The sequence below is a fragment of the Impatiens glandulifera genome, chromosome 2, assembly GCF_907164915.1.
Source record: "Impatiens glandulifera chromosome 2, dImpGla2.1, whole genome shotgun sequence".
NCBI classification, from domain to species: Eukaryota; Viridiplantae; Streptophyta; class Magnoliopsida; order Ericales; family Balsaminaceae; genus Impatiens; species Impatiens glandulifera.
This window is the reverse complement of record NC_061863.1, coordinates 65203628-65216923: the sequence shown is the minus strand read 5'-3', so window position 1 is coordinate 65216923 and position 13296 is coordinate 65203628. Positions and strand designations below refer to the sequence as shown.

General features: G+C 32.1%; 2 protein-coding genes across 2 annotated transcripts; one reads left to right on the top strand and one right to left on the bottom strand.

Moving 5' to 3' along the window:
• Positions 1-362: 362 nt before the first annotated feature.
• On the bottom strand, positions 363-1661 carry LOC124927669 (stemmadenine O-acetyltransferase-like). The gene has a single exon (XM_047468124.1). The coding sequence runs from the start codon at positions 1641-1643 to the stop codon at positions 387-389; it is 1257 nt and encodes a 418-aa protein (XP_047324080.1). The 5' UTR covers positions 1644-1661; the 3' UTR covers positions 363-386.
• A 3726-nt stretch (positions 1662-5387) lies between these two features.
• On the top strand, positions 5388-12972 carry LOC124923791 (la-related protein 1A-like). The gene is made up of 14 exons (XM_047463763.1): positions 5388-5650; positions 5990-6476; positions 6981-7152; positions 7390-7480; positions 7629-7700; positions 7838-8394; positions 8817-8916; positions 10037-10138; positions 10224-10519; positions 10656-10799; positions 11351-11414; positions 11974-12119; positions 12236-12340; positions 12445-12972. The coding sequence occupies exons 1-14, from the start codon at positions 5483-5485 to the stop codon at positions 12599-12601; spliced, it is 2661 nt and encodes an 886-aa protein (XP_047319719.1). The 5' UTR covers positions 5388-5482; the 3' UTR covers positions 12602-12972.
• Positions 12973-13296: the final 324 nt, after the last annotated feature.

Sequence of the window (13296 nt, the reverse complement as noted above, 5' to 3'; positions counted from 1 at the left end):
TTCAATTTTGAAAAAACTATTGAATTTGAGCAAGGTTCTTGCAAGTGTTACATCTGGCAGTTTTAATTTTAATTGGAGCCAATTAATACTCTTGTATTCTAATTCATATAAGAGTATTCAAATTAAATCGTTTTTGTTTGGTAGGGAAATTATTAAGGTTAGGCTATATAGTTTGTTAAAAATAAAACAATGCCCTGTTTATAAAAGATTTTTTTTTGTAATAAATTTTGCAGTTTTGGTTGTTCTCACTATAAATTTATTTTATTCAATTAATTCTCATTTTCAATTATTAGATCATCCAAGTATTAATTAAAATACATTTATTTATTTATAATTGAAATTTAGAAATTGAAACACATCTCAACAATAAGATAATTAAACATAATTTAGGCCAAACCAGAAACAGGGGAAGCAAAACAGAGGAATTCAGTGTCTTTTTCCAATCCATGCATTTCTTCTTCTTTTAGGTTAATCCACACTTCCACTCCATCTTCTTCTTCTTCGATTGACATCTTCTTCTTCATGGGAAGAAAATGAACAGTATTCCTCATATTCAGTCCCCCCAAGCTCACCCAAACAGGCTCCCCCACGCCGAAATCCACTTCCTTCATCGGAAACTTATGCATGGCGCTGAAACTCATCACCGTTAATTCTTGCTTCTCCAATTCCTCCATTTGAAGATCACCATTCTTGAGTTTCTCAATATATTCCACGTCTATCTTCTTAATTGACTCCCTCATACGCCTCACCATCTCGTACCCGCTAGTATCGCCTTCCGCAGACGCCAAAGCAATCCAGCTCAGATTTCCGAAGTAGGATTCCGGCAGGTTCGGTTTTATCCTTGTTCGGAGATTCACCGCCTGAATCAACGCGTATTTGTTGTTGTTTACGTGAACGTGAACGAATCGAGTCCATATAAACGTGGATAACGCCTCCACCAGACTCGGGCCGCGTTGGACATTATTATTATTATTATTGTTGTTGTATTTGTCTCGTAAAAGAGAAAGTGCAGAGGCGGAGAAGATAAACCTCCTTGAAACAACATTGTTTTCGATATCTGCGGTTCGTCTGGAATAAATTGAAGCTTCTCGAGGTGGGAAGAAGGTGGTCATGTCGAATTTGGGGGATGGTATGGAGTTTAAGTCGTGGTTTCTAGCGATGGCGGCCCATGCGTTAACGAATGATATGAGAGAAGACGCGTCCATGACTTTGTGAGAACAGAGGTTTGCGATTGCGATGCCTCCGCAGCTAAAGAAGTTGACTTGGATGGTCATGATGTGGTCATCGCTGGGTGGTTTCGGCGGGATCAAGCTCTTGATATCCGACGGCTGAGATTTTTCGATGACATCGATGAGGCGGTGACGATCGCCGACTTTAGCCTCGCGGTAGTGGATTCCTAGGTCGTTGCATTGGACGGAATCGTTGGCTTGGACTCGGCCGGCAAGAGGGTAGAATCGAGAAAGGGCGTCGGAGAGGGCTGTTTTCAGGCGAAAGCTGTCGGGGGTGGAGACATAATAAAAGATTAGGGTCATGAAATTGGGGTCTGTTAATTGATCGAGAAATGAAAGTGGTAAACGGCGCAAGTCGGGTGGTGTTGGGTTCGACGGTTTCACTATCTCGCTAGATGTCACCACAACCTCCATCGATCCTTTCTTTTCTTTTCTTTTCTTTTCTTTTCTTTTCTTTTCTTTTGCTAGAGAATCAGAGAATTTATGGACTAATTAAGTTTTTCAAATAATGTTTTCAACATATTACATGGGCAATTTGTCATAATTATATCATTGGAAAAAACATCAATCATGAAAACACCATTAGTGGATTCTGACTAAGAATTTGAAACAAGGCAGTGGGGTTTCTCTTTTCATAGCCATCGTCCACTTAAGAGTTTGATGATAATATTTTTTTGGTTGAAGCTTAATTCTTGGCTTTCACGTGAGTTAATTAATTAATGGTAGTGAAGGTTGTTGAAATTGTCCTAGTCATTTTGTAAAAACACTAATTTGATATTTAGTGGTGTTTTAATTTATTTTTATAATAATATAGTCCTAGTCATTTTGTAAGGTAGTAATGATGAAAATCTTATCCTTAAGACTTAATTACTTTTTGTTTATTTTAAAATTTTCCAACTACAATTAAATATAATTTTATATACACTTTATCAATTATATCGTTTATTTTTTTTTATTTTGAAATGATTTAATACTATTTCATTAAAATCTTTTGAGAAATTAGGTTAAAAAATAAAGTTAGACAAACTCTAACTTTGTTGAAAATATCTGAGTTTCAAACAACTTAATTACAGAATAAACATAACAACAAACAATTGAATTACAAACAAGTCATCAAACAAGAACTATTTAAACATTCTTTTCCTTGTAATAATTTTATAGAGGATATTCCACATTTGACTGAACTACCAAGTTATCTTCATTAATCGGAATTCCCCTCCATGTATGTATGAGAGCGTTGTCATGAGAAACAATATCATCCTAAACTTTTCATTTTGTTCTTTTATTCGTGCTATTAATTTTTGTATTTATTTCTCTCTAGGTATTGTAGACTAGGCTCCAAAGAAGCATTTAAATAATTCGCATAGAAGTTATTTTATCGTTATTTATTTAAGCACACCATAACTTTTTTTCAAGCCCACCCAATTCTGATTCCTGGGTACGTCTCTGCCCTTGCACATACATCTATCATCAATTAGAATACCACCGAGGATCGCACTCCACCCAAAAAAAGAGATCTTAGTGGGAATACCACCGTGCATAAAATTTATCCCTCTAAAAATAAAGTAAAAAAAATAATCATAAATATGATTTCTTAAGTGTGTGCCTCGTTTTTCTTTTTAACACTAAAATTTGACTAAAATTTGAGTTAATATTGTATTTTTTATGTTGCAATTGAATCGAATTTTTCATCCCGAATTTTACTTCAAATAATACTCTTAACATTTGTAAATGGTTTGTTACTCATAGTCTCGTAATGGGTAGATGGTCATTTCTTAAATGGTTGTCCGTCAATTTCTTAGCAATTAAAGATATGAAATTAAAGATATGAAATTACCAGGTTTAAAATTGTTTTTATATTTTAAATGAGTTATTAGAACATATATTTCAATTGGCCGGAAACAATGCTATTCCCATCATTTTAATTTTCATGAGTTTCTCACTATTTTGATATTATATAGATGTTTAGTTATTACTTGACATAACATTTTTCGAAGTTACTTACCAACTCTCGGTTAAGAACAATTTTCGTTACTTTTCAGAATAATTTATAGAAATTTTTAGAACACAATTTAATTGGTTTATTCGATTTCCTTTACTTTATCACCCATATTTATGGATATTTGAAGTTAGCGTACAAAAGTTACAAGATTATTGAATCTCTTCAATATAATTTTAATTATTGTAAATGTGTTATGTTATTTAACATTTAGGTTATTTAATTGTTTTTTTATTTATTTTGTTGGCATTTTTTTAATTTATTTTTCCATAAATAACTCTTTATTTAAATTAATGATAAAAATTTTATAAAAAAATTAGCTACGTTTATACTCATACATTTTCAATTTAAATTTATGATAAACACACAACAAATAAACTCTTGAAAACTATTGTTTGAACCCATTTTAAATTTATTTTACTAATTTTATTTATCTATTTATCTGAGATCCAATGCCAATATACATACATAATATTTTTCCTAACAATTTGTGGTTAATTGCAAACTATCTCAAATGAATTCATGTGTCTTGCACTTCTTGTGGGAGTTTAGAAAATACTTTGACCTAAACTCGTCGGGAGAGGTAGAATCGGGAGTTGGATTTTTTGAGAAGAAAATTGTCACAGTGGAGGTGTAGTAATAGATATAGGAATGAAATGTTGGTTGCCGAAGTCAAGAGCGGGCTTAGACAACCCCCACCTTAAGACCATTTAATAATAATAAAAAAATATATATTTAGTTAAATTTACTCATTTTTTAAACATAAGAGGATTTTGTATTGTGGCTTATGTTGAAAAATCAGAATTTTGTTAGTCATAGATTCAAATCTTACTATTACAATTATTTTTTTACAATTTTTTAAACTAGAAATATGGCAGCCAAATTTTATTTTATTTTTCTAATTGGGGTTGGGGCGACTAAACTGTGGGCTGACACTTCTTCTATTTAACCAACTGTTTGATCATTTAATGTTATATTTGTATTGACAGTCCATTTAATAAAAAAAATTATTTAGTTAAATTTTCTTGTATTTGGTAATGTTATATTTGCATTCATTTTTTTTTTAATTAGAGTTGGGCAGCTCTAAACTTTGGACTGGCAATGTGCATCAATAAAGTGGTTACTAGAAGGATGCATGCCTCTTTCATCTTATTTTTTCGAATAATTAATATTGATACAGTAAAACTTATTATTCTTATTCATTATTTTACATATTCACCTTTTTTTTTAGTTTAGTTTTTTTATTTATATTATAAAATATCTTATACTTAAATCAGGTAATTCATGGTATATATATCAATAAGAATATGTTATCGTAAGATAAAATTTTTTTTATTATTATTATTTTAAAAGTATATGTATATTAAGGAATGATCAAAATTTTTCCTATAACTACACAAACCACCAAAATTGAGAAATATTTTTTTTTTTCCAAAAGTTCTTAAATAATATATTATATATATATTATTGAATTATGTGGATGAGGTAACTTATCTGCCATACAACCTTCATTTGTAAAAAAAAAAAAAAAAAAATCCAAAATTTAGTAACTTTTTCTCTCCAAGTCCCAAAAGAATAAATAACAACGATTTTCTTACCAAATGTGGAGTTTTATGGGTTTTTTTTTATCAAAAATTCTATAATCCAATATATATTTTAAATTATATAACCATTAAATTTATTAATTAAAGAATTAAAATATACATTTATTTATTTTTATAAAATTTAAATTTTATAAGAAAATTTATTATTGCAGGAGCAATTATAAATAAATTAATCAAAATAACCAGTAATTAACTTTTGAGTAATGAAAAAAAATATTATGTTTGAAAAATTATTTTTACTACCATTTGAATCTTTTTCGTCTGGTTCTATTTTGAAAAAAAAAATTTACTACCATAAAGATTTATTTTGAAAAATAGCCATTGACATTATTCATATATAGAGTAAATTTTTTAAGGTAAATTATGCATAAAATGTGACTAACTCTTTGAGATAAACACAAATTAAACATTAAAGATTAAATATATATTAAATGAGTTAAAAAAGAATTAAAATTATATTAAAAATGTAAACACAAGAAATTGACTGATAAATTAAGCAATTAAATAAGTAGAAAAATAAATTAACACTTTCATTCAAGTCTTGTAATAACTAAACCCTAGTCTCTATTGGCATTGGCATTTGTTACTTGATCGTAAAGTTGGAGCCGAGTAAGAAAATTGGTGAGAGATCGTTGCTTGTGAAAGGGGAAATGGTGCTTTCCGAGAATGAGAGTTTTGGAAAGGACCAGAAGGAACTGGTGAATGGTCCCAAATCGCCATGGAGGACGCCCGTCGCGGTTCCCAATACGAAGCCTATTCAGTCTGCTGCTCGTCATGATCAAGCTAATTTGCCTCCATCCTCTGCCTCACGGACTCAGGTTTCTTCTTCCTTTTTATTTTGCATGCGATCTTCGTCGCTTTCTATACATACGTATACAATTAGAAACTTTTGTGATTTATAATCTTTTTCATGATTATCAAGATCAAGAATTGTGCTATAATTTGATGATTTAAAATCTTATTATGAAAATTTTACCAGACTTATATATTTCTATTCATGATTCTACTATCTGTAATTTTCTTCTAATTGATTGATTGATGTTGCTATCTGTAACCAAATACAGGGAGGTTTATTTTACTTTGTGATGTTCTAATTTTGATGTCTGATGAATCATAGCACTTAAATACTTTCTCTATATGCTTGTCTGAGCTTTCAGAGGACAGTTGAGCCGCAAAAAAATCATAGATATGGAAATCAAAACACTTCACATAATAAGCAAGGTCCATTACGTCATCAGAAAACAGGTTACAGAAACAATGCACATGGAGGACCTCATTTACCTGTTTCAATTCCTTATCCTCAACAATTACATCCTGTCGGTCGTGGTATGGTAACAATGCCATTTTATCAAGTCCCTGGATATTCGTACCAGCCGTACCCTACATCCTTTCCAACCATGGAAAATAGCTTGATTAGGTCTGGGGAATCTACTGCTCAATTTTTTATTCCATCAGCCAGGGGAAACGATGCAAGATATAACATACAAGAACCTGCTGGTCATTTCAATCCTGCATGGAATGGTCAACCAACGTTTGTTCCTAGAGAATACGCTACTTTGCAGCAAAACACTGGCCCAATGCCTTTCCTAATGCCTCCAGTTTTTGTTCATGCACCTCCCTTCATTGGTGGACCAAATCAAACTGGTATATATATTATATTTTTTTTATGAATTCACTTGCTTTTGCTGAAGATATAAGAGAACTTCTCCTTGCTGAGTTTGATTTTGGATTATACTGATTTCGGAATGTTAAGATAAAAAAAACTAAGTGTCTAAATACATGTATATGTTAAAATAAATCTACTTCAGATTAATAGCAATAGTATTAGTCGAAATCATAGTCCTTCTTGAAGATCTTCGTGCACGTTAATCTCTTGATATTTGTGGCCTGTTGTATTTGTTTTTCTACTTTGATTGTCTTTCATGATTTTAGTTTTTCTGATGTCATGTTTTTTTTTGTTCGTTGTGCTTAAACGACTCTCCTTTGATAATATTTCATGCACCAATTTAAAAAAAAATTAGTTGAAATCATGGTTTACCAAACAATCCCCAAATATGAAGCATTTTTTTTTGTCTTTTTCTTGTGCCCTCTATTGCTGCTTTTCCTTTTTCTGCTGATTTTTTTTTAAATGTTAATATTGTTATGCAGGTCCTCCTCCACCTGGATCCATTTATGGCCTCCCTCCACATCCGGGCCTCATTGGTGTGCCATATGCATCACAGTTTGTTCCAAATTCTCCAAGTCCCGTCACGTATATGAAACCACAGGAGACCTTAGTTCCAAAATCCAGTATAATAAAACAAATTGAATATTACTTTAGGTGAGTTGTTTTAAGTAGATTAGTGTTTGATGCTTTGCACATCAATCTGATTGATTATCTTCCAAACCTCTGCGCGCATAACCTTTTTTAATGTTAATTTATATCCCTAGATGGTGAGATGGATTCAACTCATAGACCATTGTCATCCTTACCTATCTCTGAGACATGTTATTTATTTTTGATCTTGTAAACACTTTTAAGTTTTCAATTGTCTGATAACCAAATTCATATTTGCAGTGACGTGAATCTACAGAATGATCATTACCTGCGCTCTTTGATGGATGACCAAGGTTGGGTTCCATTAAGTAATATTGCTGACTTTAGAAGGGTATGGCTAACTGTTAAGACAGAATATGCATTCTATAATTGTTTAAATTAGTAAATACATTTTCTTATTTATTGCTTTGTTCTTCCTTCCTAGATTGAATTTCCAGTCATGGATATCTTACATGTTACATTGAATGGTGAAATTTCAGGTTAAGGAAATGCACATAGACATAGCATACATAGTTGATGCTCTTCTTGGTTCTTCTGTTATTGAAGTGAAGGTCAGACAATCTACTTTCATTATTTTTCCTTCTATTCTTGATTTTGGTGAAGAACATGGTACCATAAACACTTTTGCTGTAAAAAATCTCCTTAGCCCTTTTTCACATACATTTGTCAATTGTCATTACCTCTGTAGGAGAGTAAGATCCGAATACGTGATGAATGGTCAAAGTGGGTGTCATCTTTCAAAATAGGAGAAATGTCCTCAACAATTGAGAAATCACAGGATCAGTCTGCAGAGGAGTCTATCACTTCTTTAAAGAATGAACTAGATGAAAGCTTTGATGAAAAACAAACAGATTATGGAAGATCACTGGAGCACTTATCATTGGATAACGAAACTCTAATTTCTTGTACAGAATCAGACCTAAATGACAAGAAGCATCTGATTATCAGTGACATGGGCACGTTTGACCGGAAAACTGATGATTCATACAAGGGAATGAGTTCAGAGTGCTATAATAAATTTACTCAGCTAGGAAATATTGACAGCCCAGATCAATCTTCAGGAGTCAAGTCTGCTAATTTCATTGGAGAACGAGATATTGAAACTGACACAATGGAAGTGTCATTAGAACCAGCTACAGAGCATCTGGATAACCAAGCTGATGATTTTGGAAGCACATTCATGCTGGATGAAGAACTAGAAGTTGAGTGGAAAACGGAGAAGGAGCCTTTATCTTCATCAAGAAGGTGAACATTCATAATATTTTTATGTATTGCTCTCTCTTACCCCTTCTCATGTTGGGTTATGTTCATGTGATTTGAACTGATGAGATAGTTTAATGGAATCAGGAGTTATAGTATTTATTAAAATATGTATATATTGGCATGGTATTTAAACCAGATGTCTTAACTAGGCTTCCTAATGATTAAAACTACTTGTAAAATTGTTTTCCTTGCAACCTTAAATTCATTTGATATTAAACAATGTGTGCACTTAAATTACTTGACTCAAGTATTAAACATCTAAGTCTTATTGTCTCGGGCCAATTGTCTTTGTCAAACATTTTCATTTCTGTTCTTTTGAGCTGATTTTCCAAGGTCTTCAGTTATATAAGCAGCTGCTCCTGTTTACCAAAATACAAGGGGCTGAATGATGCCTTTCTTTGCAGAAATATTGCTGGAAGAATTGATGATGAGGATGATGAGCATGAGGATGATGAGATGATTTTCAGTGATCAGGCTATAGAGCGGCTTGTAATTGTCGCCCAGGTAGAGTATTATTCTAATAAAACAAAATAATATCATATCTATATTCCAACACTCTTTTCTTTCTTTTCATCTTATTAGTTAACATCTGGCCCATTTATAAGCCAGCAGTCGGTACTCAAATATGTTAGTATAAAATCAAAATCTGCTACTCTTATATTCAAATTAAAGTACTGGCATGTTAAACATCTACGATAAATTGATCTCCAATATAAACCACCTGCTTTCCAAATTGGTAAATTTCCTTGCGCCTTATTGTCATTTACTATATGGTTTGACTGAGTTCTAAGAGTAGTTCTTCACTTTTATCTACAATAAAATGAAGTTTAGCCAATTAAGATGTAATGGTGATAGGCTGATGTGATAATAAAAAGCATGCTATGTAATTTGGGCAAAAAGAAGGGGTGAGAGCTTAATCTCAAATTTATTTCACTTCTCCTACAACATTTATCTCATATCCCTCAATGTGAAACTTTAGCTTACGATATCTAGTAGTTGGAGATTGATTCCTAAATGGGAGGGTCCCTGTTGATGTATTTGCCTATTATAATAGTGTGCATAATGTGGAATGAAACTTACACTGTAATATTGTTCTCAATTAAAATTATTTGATATCATTCATTGGCCATGTCAACAATTCGTTATACAGTCAAGGATTCTGTGAAGGCTATACAAACACCCATGTAATAATAAAAGAGCACAATTACATTATGAACTTCATTAATAAGGCGCAAAATTAGCCATCCTTTAGTTTTTATAATGTAGATCATGGTTCTGCTGAACCAAATCCCGTGATCCCTTATCCATTTGCCTCTCTCCTTCAAGTAATTTGGGTAAACAAAACTGTTATTTTCATTGATAAATCATAAATAAGTTAACACACTGTTCCTTATTAATAAAATTAATGTGCATTTTGCACCTTTATTAGTAGACCTAATTTTCTTTAGTGAAAATGTCCACATATAAATTTGCTCTTTTTTCCTTCTTTTTGTTTGCATGTTTGTGCACAAGGTGCTCTATTTGATAATGCAGTTTATGTAACTTACGTTCAAAGGAGATGTACCTTATTGAAACTGTCAATCTTCTTCTATAATCATTGATAGTTATTTCCGTATGGTGGCAGAATAATGAAAGCAGAGGATTTGGGGCTGCGGGTAAAGAATTGAAGTCTATCTCCAAAGAGCAGGCTTCTACTATTAATGATGGCCTTAACTTTTTTCAACAGGTTATTCAGCCTTCTTATTGTTCTAGTTTATGCATTCTCAATTTCTTAATATTTTGACAATATTCCAATTAATTGGTGCTGCCAGGAACTAAAATCTAAAAGATATCGCAGAAAAATTTCTACCAATAATCAGGCAACTTCTACTGCAAAACCTGGTGATCAACCTACTGGAAGCAGTAGTGAAGGCCATGTAAATATTAATTCTAGAAAGAAGCAAAATAGAAGCTTTTCGAAGCAACAAACAACCCACAAGCCACAGTTGTTTTTTAGTTGCTCCAAGAATTATGGAACCTCCCAGAACTCACATGGCATTGTGTCAGAGAGCCCACCTAGTTCATCTGTTGGTTTTTTCTTTGGTTCTACTCCCCCTGAAAGTGATAGGTGAGCAAATTAACACTTGGTAGCTAATAGCTACGGTTTTTTACAGGAACCCATTCTAAAAATTTCAATATTTCTTACATTACCAACTCAACAGTCATAATTTATTAATTAATCTTTAAAATATTATTTTCTACAGCCTGAGGTCTTCAAGGCTAAGTGCTTCTCCACAAGGAAATATTTCAGGCTGTAGTCCCCCTGTGGATTCCATGCCAAAGTCATTTCCACCCTTTCAACATCCAAGTCATCAGCTTTTAGAAGAAAATGGTTTCAAACATCAAAAGTATGGTGACACTGGTTCAGTGGTATTTGGTTTTATGTATCTTAATCTTTTAGTTTTACATGGCTTGACAAGCAACACAAGTTTTCTTCCTAAGATAATGTTTATGACTAAAAAAGAAAATAGGTGTCATGAGTTTATGAACTTAAAATATTACAAATAATATTTCTTTGACTAATATTTGAGGAATGCACATTTGAGCCATGATATGCTTCGGGCTAAGCAGAAAGGAAAACCTACGCTGCAGCTATAGTCCTGATTGAGCCTCTCATGTGTAATACTATTAGATTTGTTCAATATTTACAGAACTCGTGTTTTCCAAATCTACTAGGCATCATATATGAGTTTAATTCCAATCTATGTGGTGAAACTAGAAGAATATTTGATTGATATTAAATTCTAGGAGAGCATTATCACCAGCATAATATTCACGTGTGCGGGTTTTTTAGGGTATCATACCTTTAAGAGGGAAAAAAAGAGAGCATGTCAACAGATGATTTTTGCATATGAACTGAAAACTCTTATTTGCGTGTGTGGTTTAATACATTTTTTAGGTATCTGAAGTATCTGAAGCGTTGCTTAAATGACAGAAAGAAGTTCGGAACTGGTTGCAGTGAGGTTATTCTCCCTTGAATATTCATACTCTTCATGATTGTCATTTAGATTGAGACTGTTTATTTTCATGATTCTTTCCTCAATTAATAAGCATCAAGTTAATTTGTTTTTTCCACTTGTTATGATTATATCTAGGTATTAATAGTCACCATGATGATACAATGTCTGATTTAATTAGCTTCTCAACTTGGATCCAATCATTTGTTGTACTAGGACATGTGGCCTCTTCTTTGTTTTTAATATCTCATGTGCTTACGTATGGTTATTATTACTATTATTAATTCATCTAATATCTATGTTCTGTAAGATGAGTGTAAAGCTTCATAGATGATAATGATATGAACCTAATGCTGGTTATTTCATTGCTTATATTATTGGGCCTGAGGAAGCTTCATAGATGATCTTGTTTATGATGAAAATTTCAGAATCTGTTTCGCCCTAAGTTCAGTTTCAAATGTGATCCCATCCAAATGAGAAATCTGGGTGAAAAGGTGTTTCAAAATGAAACCAATTTATTTATGTTTCGTATTTTAAATGATATTTTTTTATCATCCTTGTGCAGGAAATGAATAAGTTATACCAATTTTGGTCATTTTTCCTTAGAGATATCTTTGTAAGTTCAATGTATGAGGAATTCCGGAAAGTAGCCCTAGAAGATGCTGCTGCTAGTTATTATTATGGACTGGAATGCCTATTCAGGTTTTATAGGTATTACTACCTGAACTTAACTTCATGTATAAGATTGTTTTCCCCCCATCAGATGATCATGATAGGTATAATATTATCAATTGCTAATCCATTTCTTTTCTCTCTTTAAATCAAAGATATGGCTTGGAGAAAGAATTCAAAGAGGACCTTTATGAGGACTTTGAACATCTCACACTGGATTTCTATTCTAAAGGAAATCTATATGGGCTTGAAAAATATTGGTAAGTTAATTAAATTATTTGTGACATTGTTGTTTCCATTATCCCAATAATATGGTTATATAATTAATTATAATAAAGTAAAATATTTTTCTTTTATATTACAGGGCATTTCACCACGATCGTGAGATAGGCGGAGAGCAGATACCATGTTTGAATAAACATCCAAAGTTGGATAAATTGCTGAAAGAAGAGTTTCAAAGTCTTGACGACTTTCGTCGTGCCAAAAAAGACAAGGAGACAAACATTAACCAACAACATTAGCGGGTTATTATTTTAGACATGAATCTGATGAAGAAGAGAAGAGAGGAGAGATCTAACGACAGCTTATTGAGGGGGATGATTTGGCGACCAAGTACTGTTTTTTATTTTGTTGGGTTTTTAATCGGTCGGGACGCTAAACCAGTTTTGTTTAGTATTTTGCTGTTGTTAAGAGGCAGCCTATGAAGGGGTTTGCTGGAGAAGTTTCGGTCTCTACCCAATTTTTTTATTTTTGCTTGTACATATAACATAATTTTGTTTACCAATTCATACATTTTTTTTTAAATAATTTAGGAACCTAGCATGATCCTCGTTTTACCATGAGGTATATTTTTTTTAGTGGGAATAGAATCTTTTGTTTGAGGTTGTTTTCATTTGAGTGCTGATATTTGCTTACAAGAGGGGTCCATCTTTGAATGTTAACATTGATAGAGTGTTCACACCTTCCCTTTTCAAAAGATTTGGTGACTTTTAAAAAAAGAAAAAAAGATCTGGCATATCTTTTGAATATTATTATATCTAAGAGTGTATTTGATTAAAATTCTTTTATTACATTTTATTAACCATTCAATTCATTTATTAAAAATAAATTTAGATTTTAATCAATTAAAACTTAATTAAAATACTTTTTCATCAAATAAAATTATTTTAAAAATTCTGCATAACCCTAAATTAAAATACTTTAGCTAAGAGGTTTG